Source organism: Thermobia domestica, chromosome 3 (genome assembly GCF_964235325.1).
Source record: "Thermobia domestica chromosome 3, izTheDome1.hap1.1, whole genome shotgun sequence".
NCBI lineage: Eukaryota > Metazoa > Arthropoda > Insecta > Zygentoma > Lepismatidae > Thermobia > Thermobia domestica.
The window spans coordinates 48709108-48727020 of NC_137456.1; the positions used below are offsets into that span (position 1 = coordinate 48709108).

Here is a 17913-nt window from a genome sequence, read left to right on the forward strand (position 1 = left end):
ACTTAAAATAATTTCATTGTATGCTTATGTTGTTTGCTTTCCCTCGCACTACTTTTTGCGCGGAGACGCTAGACCGGCACTTCCATTTTGGCGGTTGACCGCAGTAAGGAAGAAGCAGGAGAAGCGTTGTTATCACTTTGCGGCTTTTCAAGTACTGTAAGTGCAATATAACGTTTATATGTGTTAGAACTTTCTAAAATAGTAGGTTAATAAGATTTAAATTTGTTTATAAGTGTTAATAATCCAAATCAATGGGTTATTTTAAATTTTAAGTAAATTTTTGGAACGCTTATTACGAATGAGTTAAATGTGCACGTTGTTCTTGCGGTTTGGAAATTAAACCATGCTATATTGTAAGTTCGTCAGTGGGACAGTTTACAGTGTATTCTATATGATCTACAGTTGTTGCAGAAAGTGACTGATAATGTTAGGAAAACGTAGATGTGGGTTTTTAATGTTATTTTAATCCTAGAAAGTTGGCGTGGGTGCTACCGGCCTTCATGGCGTAGTTCGTAACTACATGCATGCGTGTTGTGTGAGTGGGGAAGCAATCTTTACGCAGTATTGAGTTGACTTAATACTTTTGATGAGTGTAAGAGAGCAACGTTATAGGGCACAAATGTTTTTTTTTAAAAATATTAAATATACGGTAACTTGGGTTAAGTGGTAATATTGACTGTCAAGTTTAAAGTGCTGTCTCCCCCATTTTAGTTACGGCGGGTTACTTTATGTAATGGAGTATTCGTAGTGGTTTTCGATTTGGAATTTTTGATGAAATTATGTAAGTATATTAAACTTAATCATTCTTGATATTGAATTATAGCCGGTTCGGACTTGAAAGTGTTTGGGGCTTGCTTTACGGTTTTTAAACCTTAAGTGGCGAAATTTAAACCTTCTATGGATGGTTGTAGACCGCAGTTGTATGTGAGCGTGTGTGAAGTAAGTTTGGTTTAGGATCTGCACCTTCGACATTTTCATTAGTTAAGATTTAGGACTCGAAGCAAATCGCGGGACAGTAGCCCGATATTAGCGTGGCGGGTGCTGGTTTACAAGTTTCCGTACATGTGGGCCATAGTTGTTAAATCATTGACACGTTCATATTTGAAACTACTATCGCATATTCTAGTTCACGCGCGTACCCACCGCCACTGACGTGCCTGCTTCTACACCACCTGTTCTGATTGGGCTACATAAGATTTCTATTTCCTGGCAACGAAGTGCAGGTTGTTCTTTCACGTGAATTTCCTTGTCTACTGCTAGCTTATAAAGGTCGTTACGTAGATTTGGTTTAGCATGATACGGGTAATCCCAATAGGCTTGAATGGAGTGCATACCACGTTTCGGTACAGGTTAAGGACGTCAAAGCTCTAACTTGCTTTATTTCTCTAGGATGTAACTTCTACAGTACCGGGAGTCTGGCCATAACTTTTTTCTTCGAAATCTACAGGTGAAATTATGCTCTGCAAGGAAAGAAGTGTTTATAAGTAATTTCAGGCTGCAGAGTTGTCACGTTGATCAGATTCATCAATTTACAAATCTAGGATTGCTGGTGAAGTGGTTAATAAGTGAGTGCATATAGTAGACAAATCGCTAATTTTGTTTTCCGCTGACGGAGTATTTCTGTAGTTAAGTGAGCGTAACTAGTGAGAAACTATCGCAATAGTCTAGAGTATCACTGCGAAAACTTTTAACAAGCTTCGCTTAAGCGTGCACCCGCTGAGGTGCCTGCCGCTTTGACACTTGCCAGCCCGGGCCTGTCAGCTTCACCCTACCCGTATTTAGCGTTAGTTTTTTTTTTTTTTTTTTTTTTTTTTTTTTTTTCGTGATTAGCATAGGTTAGTTTTTCGGTGTGGTTTTTATGGCACAATGTGGGCTCTGTTCAGTCAGAAACTTGGTATGTTATCAAAAGTGCTTTTAATGGCCTACTTCAGCTTAATCTATGCGTCAGATGAGATAGTGTCGCTGAACGCAGTTGGATATTAATGAAGGTTTAATTCAACGAGTATTTCGAGTGGTGTACCGAAAGTGGTCCTGCAGTTTGTTCTGATGCATGCACAAATGATTGCGTAGATTTTGTAATCTTTCCTGGAAATGACGTGCTTTATTGGATTTATTGAAAGTGGGGCCACGGTGGCTGTGATAGAACGTTCACCTGTGGTGCATGAGGTCCTTGGTTCGATCTCAGCTCGCGCCAAGTGAGCTTTGTGGTGGACTGGGTTTTTTCAGTTTTCCCGTTCCCAATTTCATTCCTCATCTTTAGCTTTGCTGGCATAGACGTGAAAGAGTAAAGTTAGTAGCTAGGTTGGTTCCTTTTGGTACCAAATTTTAATTCACATAGTATTGCAGAGCGAGCGGTAGCGGGTGAAGGTGGGTTGGCTTAGGTTTGGGCATAATTTGTTGAAAATTAGTGTAATATCTGGTCTCTGCAAGGGTGCCAAAAGAACTGTTTCAGCTTTCGGCCATGTTCAAAATACACATGCTACTTGCCACAGACTGCGGTAACCTTGCGCCAAGTAGTTCCTTAGCTTTCTATATAGTACAATGTTTTTAATATCTTTATATTAAAAAGATAAAAAAAAAGTCGTTCGGACGGTTTAAGCGCACACGGGCAAATTGAAAATTTCTCGTTAAATTTTCAAGATTGCAAGGGATGGACTACAAACTTTGAAACTTAAAGCAAATGTAAAATAAAACTCCCGTACATTCTGCAGAAATAAACCGCCGGTGAAGCTTAGTCTGGGTGAAGTTTGTTGGTATTGTAAGCACATTACGGAAGTGTACGACTTATAGTTTTTAAATTAAGCAGTTTGGATGGGGTTACCGGTCCCGCCCATACCCCTCTTCAATAAGTTAATATTTTTGCTATCGAAGTTTTATTTGTTCGAATATTCTCGAGTAGCTTTTCGATAATTATTTCCTTTAGCTTGTGTTAAAAGTGCGATGTAACTTGATAGTTTTCGTGTTTAGTCAATTTGGAGTTTCCTTAATTCTGAGAATAGTCCACAATCATTAATTCTCGTATAGTCTGAGGTATTAGTGTTTGACTAGCATATTCAACTGTTTTATTACCTAAAGTAAGCTCTTGAAGTTTTTCTTGATAGTGTTAATGCTGTTTACTTATTTTTAAAATGTTCGGTCGGTTATCTAATGTGTATTATCTGGTTGTAAGCATGTTAAGTGAGTTTTAAAGTAGAAACTATTCACTACCGTGCTTCCTTTTGAGGTTTTTTAAAGATTTCTTCGCTTTTTGCTTTGGCGATTTTTTCAGAAATATTGTTACGGTTTTCGTATTGAGTGTAGTATCAACTAACGAACGTGACCAAAAGTTTCGCATATTTTAACGTAAAATTGCTATTTTGTGAGCTTGTTCGGCAGTTTTTTTTCGTAAGACAGCCCTTGATTAAATCAGATGTACTTTTCTTGTAAACTAGATTTTTTGTTTGAGTAGAAATGGAACTGCGGACTTCGGATTCTTCTAGTCAGTATAGAATCTGAGCTGTGCATGTGTATATTGCTACAAAGCTTTTGCATTAAAATTCGCACCAGCGAGTATTTAATCTTTTAAGAGGTTACATATTTCTGGCTATGCCTACTGCCTTCATCCAGTTAGTTTGATTGGGATCCTACAAAAACTAGGCCCAGGTCTCGTACAGCCTTGGTGCTGAACTACTAGGCTACAAACTGCCTGTACAAGGTGGCCGTCCTTTTAACTTCGGGTAATGACAAAGTGCAGATTTCGACAGGGACATTGTTTTGGATATTTTCGTACAAGGTTGTTGCAAGCCTGACATAATTTTTTGAACTGCGCCATGTCAGGTTATTACATTTCATAATCCACTTTGAACGAATCTTACAATGTTGCATTTATTCAGTGTTGCTATTGTGCTGCCAAAATGTCTTGAGGCGTGGCAAAAATGCGAACTAAACCTCTCACACACCCACGCGTTGAGCCAATAAGGGTTCAGCTTTTGCTGAACGAGAGAAAGCGTGTGGAATTCCTTCAGCCGATAGCAGCGCTTGCAACGAAAGACTAGGGATCAAGTCAATGTGGTATATTTATAGGATAGTTTTATGCTGATTAATCTTTGATTTTCGTACATCCTTACGGGGATACCTTGCCTTTGTTGGAGAAACTGTTCTATTTGCATTTGTGCCTATCGGTATCTTACTGTAATTACGATCTTAGAACGGAAAAGGACTCATTCTATGAACGTATTACGGTTTGACCTTCACTGCAAGGAACTTTCATCTTGCCGTTCGGATTTGTTTCCGTTTTCAATTTCCGCCTTCATGTTCCGAATTATTAGCTTCCATTAATATTCCATATTTAGGCTATACGGAATCGTGATAACATAATGCTCAAGTAACTTTGTTCCAATCAAACTTGAACTGTGATATGTTATATTTGCGTTTGCTTAATTCAACGTGGTGTCCGTGGACGTAGGGATATAATGTACTAAAAGTATACTCGGTGACTTGAAATTGATTGTTGCAATGGATGTGTCGACGGTTGAGCCCATTTGGTGGGGAATTGGGTTGAATCAGATCCACGTAACAGGGTTAGGTGTACTACCACAACCACCTCTGCCCTCAAGGATTCTTGAGGTTCATTTAAAGACCTTATTCGAACTGTTTTGATCGAAATTCTGCCCTTATTTTCAGTTGACATGCGTCCTGCCAACCCCCTTACCTTCAGTATTGCATTGCCACTCAGATTTCATTACTTTCTGATTGTTTTGCGATCAGTCTTGTGTGCGTTTGTAGGGCAATAAGTTTAGTGCTGTGAAGGTAGTGGATTAATTTGTAATGTCTTGATTGTTGTTCTAGAACAGGGGATCGTGGACAAAGTAGCTTGAAAAAGGTAGTTGTGAAAATATAGAACAAATGCCGAATGGTTAGTTTTTAAATACGTTCTTACGCAATCGAGTGAATTCGAATAATTTCGAATAGGGCGAAATTGGTTGGTAGATTAATGCAGATTTGTTATTCTATGATCGTATTTCAAAACTGCTTGACGTATATGAACTTGATCACTGATACTTCATGCATCTTATTTTTTTCGCAGAACTAACAAGATGAAGAAGAAGTACAGGGAATCTGACTCTGACCCCGATGAGCCAGAGGAATTGCAGGACTCTTCCGATGACCCAGCATGGAATCCTTCAGAAGAAGTAAGTATATTGTAGTCACATCAAGGAACAAGTTTTAAATTTGAAGCTTCCTAGTATTTCTTGAACTTGCTGTTAAGACATATTTGGGAAGTGTTTTTTGTCTAGAATTTAAGCTACCGGTAATTATATTGACATAGGAGTAAACTTCAGTTGACACTACAAATTGCTAGGTAAATTGCAGATTGAATCTAGAGTTGATCCAATGAAAATGTAAAGGGTACGTGCAAATTTTAGTTTATTTATTTACATTGGACCCACATGAAGGAAAAAACTAAAACCCACCTGGGTTTTTGAGCTTTTTGTTAGTATATTATTGGTACAAGTAAGGTGTTCACTTTGAAAGTGATTGTCAGGTCTTAGGGCTTTCCTTGGGCGAAGTAGTATATATGAAGCTGAATCAGTTCCCGAAGGAGCAGGACGCTCATACTTTTAGGGATTTCATTGAGTATGTACGAACTTACAAAGGGGGTAACAAAGAGACTTTTATTTACTTATCGACTGATACGAAAATAAGAAAGAACGTACCTGTACTTTATATCTGCATGTATAGTGCCCTTGTACTTAATCTGACTGTGTGTTTGGGGATTTAACGCATATCGCATGTCTTGTGCACATGGTTACTTCTTAGTATTGCACTACGTAGGAAATTTATGGCATACATGAGAACCCCCTGCGTTTTTTCTGTTCTATTACCACTTCTACATGAAATACCATAAGTTTTCTACGTAGTGCAATAGTAAGTATCCATGTGCACAAGACATGCGATATGAGTTAAATTCCCCCCACCCACACAAAGTACAAGGGCACTACACATGCAGATATAAAGTACGGGTACGTCCTTTTTTATTCTCGTATCAGTCGATAAGTAAATAAGTCGCTTTGTTACCCCCTTTGTAAGTTCGTACATACTTAATGAATAATCCCTAAAAGTATGAGCGTCAGCAGAATCTAAATTCATTCTGTATGTGTCAAGGAAATTGCTCGTAAGTCAGCTGCAACGATACATAGAAATAACGGTCAGCGTCAGAAAACGTGACCATTCCTTGAAATTTCTACGCGCGTGCTGTCAAATTATACGGTTTCCATGTAAGAAATAGCCTAAAAATTGGGTGGCGTCCTTATTTACTCCTTTACATTCTTTAGTTATATTTGCAGTTTGCCGTTTAGGTTAAGAACTTAGAACTGAAGGCGCTTGGAGCTGATGTGGGAAGAATATAGAAGTACTGTAAACCTTGCAGCCACAAATTGCTGTGGTTTGTCTGGAGACTTCTGCGTAATATGCCTCTTTCCTTAATTGTTGGCTTCCTCGTAATTTCGGAATTAGCTGCGTAAGTGTCCCATAATAGTACATCCTGTTGAAGATGAAGCATCCCAAGTGGCCAGCAAATGGTTTTGCTGTTCGCGTGCGGGGAAGATCATTGGTGCTGCCACTGCATGCTTTGCTTCTTGAGGTTTAAAATGGTGTCCCAATCTCAGCATACCTGGCAGTACGATTCTCTCAGGATTGTTTGAGCGTCTAAATTGGTGTGTGATGACTTGGTACGATATTCGCCTGGCAGGCTTTTTTTTAACCTTAATTTTCGTGCGAAATGGTTTCTATGAAAGCGGTACAGATACGTGTGGCCTCGTGAATTTTCCAGTTACTTTCGTTACCATCTCACATCTTCGGTTTTTTTTGCGTGTGCATTGTTGAACCAGCACCACCCTTGCATGTTCGCGGCTTTGCTTGCCACGGCGAAATTCACATGACAAGTTTTCACTTGATAGAACCACTGTCATTCAATGCTAACCATGTGATATAAATTAACCTTACGTTTGTCATAAATGTTTGTAGTATGTATATACATACATGATATGTGACAATTCTTCAGTGCAGTTTAAGCAGTTAGGTTAGCGTAACGTTGAAAATGCGGTAACATTCTTGGATGCTTGAGGTAGTTACTGATCTCCCAATACTTTTAATATTGTGGGTGTATTTTTGTTCAGTATTACGTCTCCAAGAAGTATGTAAGCATTTGCCTATTTCTTTTTCGATAGGATGGTAGTGGTAAGAGACGATCTGGTCGCCTCCGCAGTGCGAGGATAACTACCCGAAAGCGAGCCAAGACTACAGAAAAGAAAACTCCAGAGAAAACCGAGAAGAAAGCACCAAAGGAAGATAAGGAGGAAAAAGAAGAAACTAGTACGGCAGAGAAGAAAACTCCAGCTCCTGCCACGCCCTCGACCACAACTACCACTACCACTAATGCTAGCAGCACACCTACCATGATGAGTGGCCCGCCAATTCTCAACAGACCATTCCAGGTATGTTGCATTGTATTTGTTCATTCAATATTGGTATTTGCAGTTTGTCAAAAGGCTCATTCTAAGCTTTCAGTGTGATTGAGCTTTTGAGCGTATAATTGTCAAACGCTTCACTATATCGCATGTCTGATTTCCTGGTAGTTGACTTCGCTTTCGTAGTTCAGTGTATTAGGTAAGGCTATTCTAGATATTTCACTGCGGTATTCACTAATTACGGAAATTGAAGATGGTAGTGCAAAGTGCAGCACCTCAGCATTTTAGATCTTTGGATAATTATTAAAAAAAAACTGTTGGTCGTAATCCAGTTAGTCTTTTAAGAAAAGACTTACGTCAAGTGCCCTGAGTTACATTTAATTTTTGCAATTATTGCCTTCAGCAGATACTTTCAGGGGTCAGTGGAACTTGTATCCCGTCATCTAGGACTGCGCAGTTTTTCTTCGAAATTTTAATACTTATGATGATGATAAGGTGCTTATTAGAAAGCTTCTTCAGCAGTCATTGTAATGGAATGTGTATTAACCCAAGGAGAGGGTGCACCTCGGGTCCGTAAGGTTTAACAATGTTATCGGCCGGTGGTTTTTCCCAATTTGACAGTGATGATATAGTTCATGGTTAGCTTAGGAAATGGGATAGTGGTTCCGATAATCTAGCTGCAGTGTCCGTCCATTGGGAGGCATAATCTCTAGAACCACTCTAGAACCATTTTACGTTGATCGGAGTAAGAGCGGTAATGGCGAACTGTTTTCCTGAAATTTCTGAGGAATGTGTAATTTCCATTCTATTAAAGCCTGGAGTTACGGAAATCAGTCGTTCCGTGCAAATCTGACCGGGAGACTCCCGGGATATATTTGGTGGCTCAGGGAATTTCGACAGGTTGTAGAGGGTCGGCAGTAACTAGTAGTTCGTTGCAGGTAATATACATACCGGAAGTGTTAGAAATGATCCATTTTTGTTATAAATCTAGTGGGAATAGATGGTGAATAGCGGTTTACTAGTTGGTTAACCGTTCCAAGAACGTTCATCCTAAACCCCTGTAATTAAGCCTGGAAATTTAATGATAGACCAGAAGTTGGTACTTGAGTTTTTACGTTGATAGTCACTAAGAGCGCTAGTGGAGTCTAGTCAAATGAACTATTGCAAGGCTACATTTTCAATTCTAATATATCAGAGGAGGCAAAAATTTATTAAAATTTTGAAATGCAATGCACGAATACGTGACTTAATAGAATGTTAGGGCCATAGGTTCAAATATTTTTCTTGTGTGATCCACATTAGACTTGTGTATTCTATTTTTTATACATTTCACTGTCCTGACTTTGGAAATATTTTCTGAACTTTTCCTAGTTGCAACTCTTTTAACCTATTTTTCGCTGTAATTTTATCTACCTTGGAAAATATCTGGATTTTACGTGTTGCTATACCTATATTAGAGGAATGGAAAAAAAATTCAATATACAAGGATTAACTTGAAGCAACGATACAACATTTTTGAAAGATATTAAAATTTGGTAGAAAAAGTCAGACCATACTAAGTGTTGCATATGTGCAACGCACCACAGTTCACTTGCAGTTACGCCACGTGTTGAAATGGGCAATTTTAAATTGCCACCCTTTCACCATATTGCTAGTTTTTCTTTGTAATGGTACCTGGCCACTTTCGTGTGATTTTTGATTTACGTTAATTTGCTTTTTGGCTAACTAATTTGATCTGCAGAAGGTAGCTAAGGGATATCACTAGATGAATCTAGTCAGTAGAGGGGCAATGATTCATCTTAGAGGAAATGTCTTTCTGTAGTTCCCAGTACTCCGTGAATTTTTACATGATTCGTCTCTTTCCTGTTCCCTTGAAACGCTTCATAGAGACGTGATTGAGAAATCGAATCTTGGTCAAATTGACCTGCACTTAGATCCCCTCATCGATTGAGATCTTGTACGCAGTTTTTATTCCATTTCATGAACACCAATGGTCTGGGAACTGACGTGGGAGAACTTGGGTTTAAATTTCAAGAAGCGTCTGAGTAATTGCATTAGCTTGCTTCGCGGTTAGTGGGACTATTTTGAACTAATTCTGTTATGTATTGAAAGTAAATTTAGTTGTATTTTTAATACTGTGATTTTTCAGCCTGGCGCATATGTGATACTGAAATCGGACATAGAAAACAATGTAAAGGATCCACCAATTTGGAAGATCGATGGGAAAGCACTGCTGCAAAAGTACCTCCCAACAGAGATCGATGGAAAGATGTTATATAAGAACTCGTCTACGGTAAGTTTCGATGTAACTTTTTTATAAATTATAGATAAGGGTTCACACTGATGTAGGAAGTCGGAGTATTGCGGAAGAGCTTCAAGATGCTTCAGGGAAGTTGCTATTTCGTAGAAAGGTCAGGAATTTCTTCTACAATCAAAAATTGGATTAAAATTGAATATGCAGCGGCTAGTGGCTTCTTAGTGAATAAATTTAATCACATTGAGCTACTTTTAGAAAGCGTCCGTTAATTTACTATTTTGTGTACTAGGAGATTCGGAATTTTTACACATTACAGGATTCCACTCGTCCTGGAAATCCTGAAAAACCTGGAAATGTTTTTGAATTGGTTGTTCTGGAGACATGGAAATGTCCTTAAATCAGTTTGTCCTTGAAATTTATAAATACCGAATGATTTTGGAAGTCATGGAGAGGAACAAATTTCAGGCGGACTGGTTGGCAATGGACGAATTCAAAAGCTGGATACAGGTAGAACGTGAGGAATACAGGACAGTGTAAGATGTGTGGGGAAAAAAATTTTGGTTTCAAAAAGTTTTAGCAGCTGTTCGAAACCACATGAAAGGCAAAATTCACATGGAAGACGTGAGATTGTTCCTAGAAACTCACCCAAAGCTTGTCTGTGGCTTCATATTTTAAGTGTAAATCACACCCAGAAGGAAGTTAATCTTCAAATTTTATCTGCGGATGTGGTATATGGTAAACTTCCCATAAACTTAACTTCAACATCACGAAAGAAATGCTGCATTATGGTTTCCATGCAAGGCAGAGCTGGAGAAAATGACTTCAAAGAGAAAGTAAAGTGCAGAGCAAGATAAGTAAATGTACAGCAGCTGCAGAGAAAGAAAATTGGTAGAAACAAATGAAGCTTTGGAAAATGAAGCAAACCAGCTTGCACAAGAAGCAGAGTAGAAGTCTTTTCAGTCAAATGCTATCCGTAGAGCAGCTTTGCTAGATTGTAGATAGATGAGAAAATCACAACTGCATACTTAATTGAAAAATTTGTGATAAAATTCTTTTCCCCTAATAGTCACACAATGAAGATGGCATGTACGAAAAATATTTGTGAATTTGTTCAGTGCACAATTAAAATGTCATGTAGAAAGAATGAGAATACATGTGATGTGGGTGGATCGGGTGGCTCTAAGGGGGGTTTGGGAGGGGAAAAACTATGTATTTATCGTGCATTAATATTAACTGATTTTTGAATCTACAGTTGCAATCCTGTTATACTTTCCAATGTCGAAGTCCTGTAAAATTGATTTGTCCTGGAAACTGGAAAAGTGGGAACCCTGATATTAAGTTTGAAATTTTCACTTGAAGGGAATGATTTTTCTACACAAACTTCTCTGTATAGTAGAAATCTCATGATCACGAAATTCAGCAAGTGTTATTGCTCACGAACATGGCTGCGTATGAAGATGGACGCCTCAAAGAACAAAACCAGAAGATAAACAGTGACTTGGAGTTAAAACTTAAAGCCAGATTTAAATCAAAATCAGATAAAACGGCTGTCGTGGACGACAGTAGTAGGCCGAATGATAAATGAGTATTTAGGATTAAGATAAGGGCAGTGTATAATTATTTGGCAGTAGTTTTTTCGTATTCCAAATGTAAGAATTGAAGTTGTATTTATAACAAACTGAAATGATTGGTCGAGGGCATGGGAATTTTTTCTTCAACTGTCGTGTTATCGAGGAGTTCATTAGGGAAGATTAGATTTCAGTGAGCTATGGAGATGCTGCTTGTAGTTAACTGTCACTATTGGATCTAGTTTCATCGAGTCGTGCATTTTTTGAAATTTTCCTGGGAGTAATTTCAATTGTAATGGTGATCCAATAACCTTAATTCAGGGTTTCCGACAATTAATACAGCAGCAATTTGGTTTAGGGCTAGGTGTAGTTGTTGTGAAGGTGTAATTACGTCGCGAGACCTGCTGTACGAGTCGAGAAACTGCCAATAAATAGTTCCTAAATTCATGCGAAATCAGTTGTAATAACTTTATGGGCCTGATGGATGTTGAAGTATTCATGAAGGTTTCAGCAGTTCTTAGTATATTAGAACTCTTATGGCTATGTAATTAACATACGTGCCTTTGGCGCGGGAGATAGTTTGATTCCCCATGGAGGTAGTTTTTCTGATCCCACATTGTGCTGAACGTCTACTCGCTTCTAGTGAAATTTCTGTATAAGGGTTTAGATTAGGAACTAATTTTGCATAGGTTCCACACGACATCACATGGCTCGTAATTTCTTGTAGTTAGGCTGGAATGGTAGAAGTAAATATTTTGAATATTCTGTGCAGGGCTAATCTGACTTGAACCATTGCAGCACTCAGTTTTAAACGTACGTTTTAAACGAAACCGGTTGGGCAGCAGAAATGAAAGTAGCATATGGAAATCTGTTTAAATACTAATTGCAGATAATTAGCTTGTAAATTTCCAATAAATCATACATTGGTTGAACGTTGTTTTTATGATCCAACTATTCATGTACTTTCGGTATACTGAGATAATTTCTTTGAATTTTGTAGTACTCCGGATGGACACAGCAGAACAGAGATATGTATTTACCCGCACCTGTGAGGTTCAAAGTGCAGAATAGGAAAGAAACCATTGTGGAATTTTTACGGGACCAGGTCGTCCTAGAAAAGAAGTGAGTATTTGGATAATCATTCAGTTGAATGTGTATTTGCAAAGGGATGCTTTTTCGTATGTAGTGCCTCATCTTTCCACCTTAACCAGAAGTATTCAACCTCAACTAAATATCAGTAATTTCATAAATTGATGCACGCTTCAATTTTTATTAGTAACAAGATGTATATTGAGAATTTCGTTCCATATTCTTAACGCTATTCATTAGTGGAAGTGTTAGCAGTTTTTAGAATTGCAAAATTGTTCTAAACAGTTGACATTTTAAGTGAAGGTAAGGTTTGAGTGGACCTAGTCCGAATGGGTATTGATCTGATATTTATCACTCCTAGTAAATTTATAGGAAAACAAAATACCTCTTAATCCTAAATGCGCACATTGAGTTCAGTCATGCAACAAACTAAAGAAGCTACTACTTCTCAGCACTACCTGGTGGGACATTCTGTATTGTGAACTGTAGTTTCACGTGATGAAAAAAATGTGTATTAATCTGACAGGCAAGTCAAAAGGCAGATTCAATTAGCTTTTGAAATATGCAAAGCTGTGCATTTACGGGTTAATTTGGTACATAAAGTTGCTAGAGTAAAATTACGTAGTGTGTGGAGTTTTGTAATTTCCTGCAAATTCAGATAGTCCAGGTTGTAAGTTTGATATCGAATAGTTATAGGTGTGATAATTGTAAATATTTGAGATAAAAAAAAAAGTTGAATTTTCAGTGTATAGTGTACCATTTCGTGTTACACCCTTGATTTTCTAAACTAGTGGATAAAATATTTTTATACCTCAGTTAATGGTATTGCCAACCAGTCGTATATTTGGATTGTTGGATATTTTAAACCTACATGTAAGAGTATCACACTAGTCAAGCATTGTTGCAGAGTAAGGACGTTGCAGTGTCAATTTCGGAGGGTTTTGCAACAATAACGCAAGTGAAACAGGCGGGGCAATGCACATCCGAAGTACTATATCGAATACTTCAGTTCTCGTGTAACTTCGGGAAAGGAGACTGCTATACTATTTGTAAAAATAAACTGAAATTCCTCGTATATTTGCATAGGTGGTTCTCAATAAATGTAAGGATCACAATGCCGTTTACAGCAGTTCGATCTGTTCTGGAGATATAAACTTGGTTTTCAACACTGCTTAAAATAGTTTAGTTACACCTATCAAAAGGCATTGTTCTTATTTTTAGAAGCAATGTGTTCTAGAAGTTTCCTAGATACGCCATTTTAAATACTATCAATTTTTGTTCTGTATGGCTTGGATTATGGTTTAATTGCGGTGAACGGCATTATAGTCTTGGTCTTTGGAAACCGTGCACATACTCGTGTCCAAAATGATTGTTACATATCTATAACTGTCTTCTTGTAAAAATATAATTTGATTTTTGCAGGACACTTTTAATACTGATATTGTGTGTATAATCGGGAAATGTATATTTGTGGTAAATTTCATAGGAAAAGATGATTAGAATGAGTAAAACAAAATGTTGCTAAATACACAAGGAAGTTTTACTTTAGTTTTATTCTTATTGACTGCTTTTCTGACATGAAATTTGCCACGTCTGCCGATTATAGACATACTAACATAAATACAGGGCAAACTAGTTATCAAATTATATTCCCATATCAACATATTTAGACATGCGGCAATAATTTTGGACGTGCGTACCTACATTGATGTGATACTTACCTAAACTTTGAAATTGTCCTTTGAAAAAAAAATTTCAGTCCCTTGTAACTTCCTACTTGCTTAGTCCTGTGATCGTGGTATTCGACGTTGTACTTTGGGTATGAATTTGTCCTTTCGTTATAATTGCTGTAGACCAAAATGTCTAAGGTTTGTGATAACTGTAGCGTCCTTAGTTTATATGAACATCTGGGTTTGTAATAACATGACGTAGTGATATTTGATAAAAGTAACTTGGATTCTCAACAGTTAACACTGGTATGAGTGTCAAGCCTTTTTTTTTTTTTTTTTAAAATACTAGTTTGTTACTAAAGTATCAGGACAAATGATCCACTCTGTGTAAATAAAAGCTTAGATAAGTGGACAGAATTATTTGTCGAAAGCTATAGAACTGTTTCGGTTGATACTTGTTTGGTCGGAGCAGAATAAAGGTTGAAACACGCGCAAATTGATAGGCAAGAAGTCATTGTAAAGTATAGGTCGCACCGAGTGAAGAGATCAAGTTGTGCTTGTAAAAAGTTGTCAAGATTAGGCTCTCGAAGAGAGGATCTCAGCAGCACCTAATTTCAACTAGACACTAGACAGCACCTAATTTACCTAATTACCACCCAACGGTCGCTCAAGGCGTATTCATTTCTCACTTAGTTTCTCCCCTGTTCGTCACAAAATATTCTTAGTTCGTGTACCAGTGACTGTCCAAAAATGTTACTTTCATACTGATTCGTAACTAGGTTTACTATCTCACTCTTACCAGTTTTATTATGCCTTTGCATGTTTTCTAATTATCTATCGTGGCACATTTGCAGTATAATGCACCCAATCGAAAGAACTAAATGTAGCCTTTAGAAATGTTCGCTGGTGGAAGGTGTGTAGTGAACATGTTTAATGCCAGATTCATTACCAACGATGTCATTCGGGCTGCGAGTAGTGTTCTGTGGCTCCATTGGTATTCGGATTTTTAAAATTTTATTTGCAGTACTTAAATCTTAATCAGTTTAGATTTCAGTAGGTACCCGTAAGATTCCGTACCCGGTTTTCATTGATGAGCAGATACGTATGAAGTGTTTGCATTGTCTTGGTCCTTACAAATAATTGGACAATGTTACTGTTAAGTACTAGATTGACATTTTAAAATACTGCAGCAATTTTGGCAAGTATAATTAGTTTTACGTATAGGACAGATTGTCACAAAGTAGGCCTCAGGAAAGATCGGGCTCTTCATTTTTGTGTAATTAAATCCGATCTGTTGATGAACATTCAGATTATATAATCATATGGTCGTCTATGGAAGTTACAAAGTAATTTTTTCTTCCTCAGGGATGAAGACAGCGAGTAAGAAGTCTGGAGGAGGAAAATGGAGAAGGAACATACGAAGTGTACTACTAATTGAACTACTGTATATTTTTAATAGTTAAGAGCACCAAGTAGTCCGAAGATTTATGCATGTTTACATTTAGTATTAGTTTAATCAACCTTATTCAGTGTATTACAAGATTTGAATCCAAGAAACAGTGTTGCGCGAAATTCGTCGGAGTATGGCGGTAGTGCAACAGTTGAGTACACTTCACTCCCGAACTTCAAAGAAAAAAAGCTTTCACTTTCTTAATATCCAATATTGTAATATGAAAGTGGTAATTTTTTTTAATGTTTTAAATACGAAGTTGCGATTCATGTCCATTTGCGACTTCTTAATTGTATTCAGTCGTCTTCTGTTGGTTTTAAGTCTGAACGCAATTGATACCTTGCGTATTCAGTGTCTGGTTTCATCTTGTACAATTGCGAAGAGCATTGTTCCAAATTTAAAAGTTCAATGTTTCGTAAATTCTCATTGATTACATGCTTCTTCAAATGTATTGTACACATTTCCAATAAATATTAAATGTACATAGTATGTATTATTACTGCAGATCTTTTTAAAACCATTAGTTCCTTCTGCAATGAGGTGAAACTTCTGAGGTGTTGAATTCTAGTACTGGGCTATAAATAGAAAGGATTATGAGAAACGGAAAAGCTATTACCGCAAAATATGTAGCAAAATTTTCTACATGCAACAGGTAGCGCTTTCGGAATCTGCTACTTTCATTTTTTGCGGTGAGGAATGGCCTTTCCGCTTTCTCTCATTGAATATAATCACCGCTCGCAAGTGATATAAAGGATTAAAACTCACACGAAATTGCGCGAGTCGTGAATGGGAAATGAATAAACAACCTTGTTATGCATGATGCATGTATTGTTGCGATAGTATTACGACGACTAGTTTCTCCGGACTCACCATGAGGCATAAAGGGGAACCGGTGTATGACTTATTTTCCACATTATCTAGTGCTGTTTTAATTTTGCTTTGTAATTTAATGTAAAATTTGGATATTTTCACGAAATAGTTGTTGCGCGGAGACTTATCACAAATTTTACGCCAGGGCATCACAACTGAGTGATTAAAAGTAATTGTCTGTGTGGGCAACTAAGCTCATGGAATCAGTGTTTAAAAGTTAAAATCTAAACCTAATTGATGTAGCAGCAGTTGATTAAATAGCGACTAAACTTGTAATTGAACCCGTGCTCGATAGTTCTAGTATAGGCTGTTAAGGATAACGGACCAAATTCACCATTTAGTATACACTTTTATTGCGGTAGTGTTCGGTTGGCCGTAAGAGCTTCCACAGATACGGCCAAATAGTTGCCGTTACATATAAAGGAATGTCACACTAACAAAACTTAAGTCTTCGATATTTCATAACCAAATATTTAATGGCTTGGATGAATTACATGGCAAGACTGGCTTGTTGAACTTTGGCACTTCCCTTCACTGAAGTGGTTTTGGCACTTGAATTCTTCAGAACGTCGGTTGAAATACGGTGACATGGATCTTGCTTCTGCAGTTCAGGTTTTTTCTGTATAGGCGCAACACCTGAGAGGTTCGAAGATCTAAACGATGAGGTAAGATCTTGATCTGAACGGAGACTTAATCTGAAAAGATAATGGGGTAAGGGTATATAAAATTGATACTACTGCCCAGTCAGTGAGGTACTTCTAGTATTTCAAATAGTTGGAACGCAAGAAAATAGAATATCTGAACGTTAGGTGGTATTGAGTGAAATTTCTTCGAAATGACTGTTAGACTAAAGAATTGAGCTAGGAGTATGACTCCTTGCGCTCGAATTAAATACTTCAAGGTTTTCTGTACTTTCGATATGAACATATTAGAATTGACATCCTGACAAGCAAAAATATTCAATGAAAATTGTCAAATTTTCATTCTAACAGAAGATTGAGATCTTGAACGGGGAGTATTGTGTAGATGAGCAATTGTCTAGCACTCACGAAACGGATGTAAGTTGGTATTTGTGCTTCGCAATCGAAATAGTCTTATAGACTGTTGACAATACAGATCTAAACATTCTGTAGTGAGTTCATTACCGAATCTTGTATCTGCAGAACTGATTCTGGATACAAAAGGGAAAACTCAGATTTTTCAGTGATTACTCACGGAAAAATCCAAAAGGGATAATTTTCAATGTTTTTTTTCTAGTCCTAAATTTAGTTAACTGTAATGTGGCATACTTTAATTTCAGAATGGGTAGGAACAATTTACCGAAAACTGATCTAGTGATTGCGTTCGTAACTGTCGAGTTTTTGATTCACTGCTAAAATGAGTCATACTTACAATCTTGTAGTTGAAATGTTATACAAAGTGATTGTTCGGTCGATTTTCTTGGATATTCTTTTTGGTGCTTAACATTGTTCACTTTCGGAAGATAGTTCTCAAAACTCTTTACTGGAACCTTTTCTCTTAATGTTGATTGTATTGTGGCTTAAACTTTTCCAAGTTTTTT

At 37.4% G+C, this 17913-nt stretch overlaps 2 protein-coding genes across 2 annotated transcripts in view; one reads left to right on the top strand and one right to left on the bottom strand.

Moving 5' to 3' along the window:
* LOC145680379 (uncharacterized) lies at positions 1-15964 on the top strand. The gene is made up of 6 exons (XM_081750810.1): positions 1-156; positions 5066-5171; positions 7209-7475; positions 9598-9741; positions 12274-12395; positions 15398-15964. Exons 2-6 carry the CDS (start codon positions 5076-5078, stop codon positions 15414-15416), a joined length of 648 nt encoding a protein of 215 aa, XP_081606936.1. The 5' UTR covers positions 1-156; positions 5066-5075; the 3' UTR covers positions 15417-15964.
* The window catches only part of LOC145680378 (uncharacterized), a 25804-nt gene continuing 23491 nt past the window's right edge, over positions 15601-17913 (bottom strand). Inside the window, exon 5 of the mRNA XM_081750808.1 lies at positions 15601-17047. Coding sequence (XP_081606934.1) covers positions 16843-17047 — 205 coding nt within the window. The 3' untranslated portion in view covers positions 15601-16842. The remainder of the gene's footprint in view (positions 17048-17913) is intronic.

Excerpts from the sequence above, each read along its gene's own strand:
- LOC145680379 (XM_081750810.1), top strand. The coding sequence starts at position 5,076 with ATGAAGAAGAAGTACAGGGAATCTGACTCTGACCCCGATGAGCCAGAG. Across the intron at positions 5,172-7,208 it reads CATGGAATCCTTCAGAAGAA|GATGGTAGTGGTAAGAGACG; the intron begins GTAAGTATATTG and ends CTTTTTCGATAG. Across the intron at positions 7,476-9,597 it reads TTCTCAACAGACCATTCCAG|CCTGGCGCATATGTGATACT; the intron begins GTATGTTGCATT and ends GTGATTTTTCAG.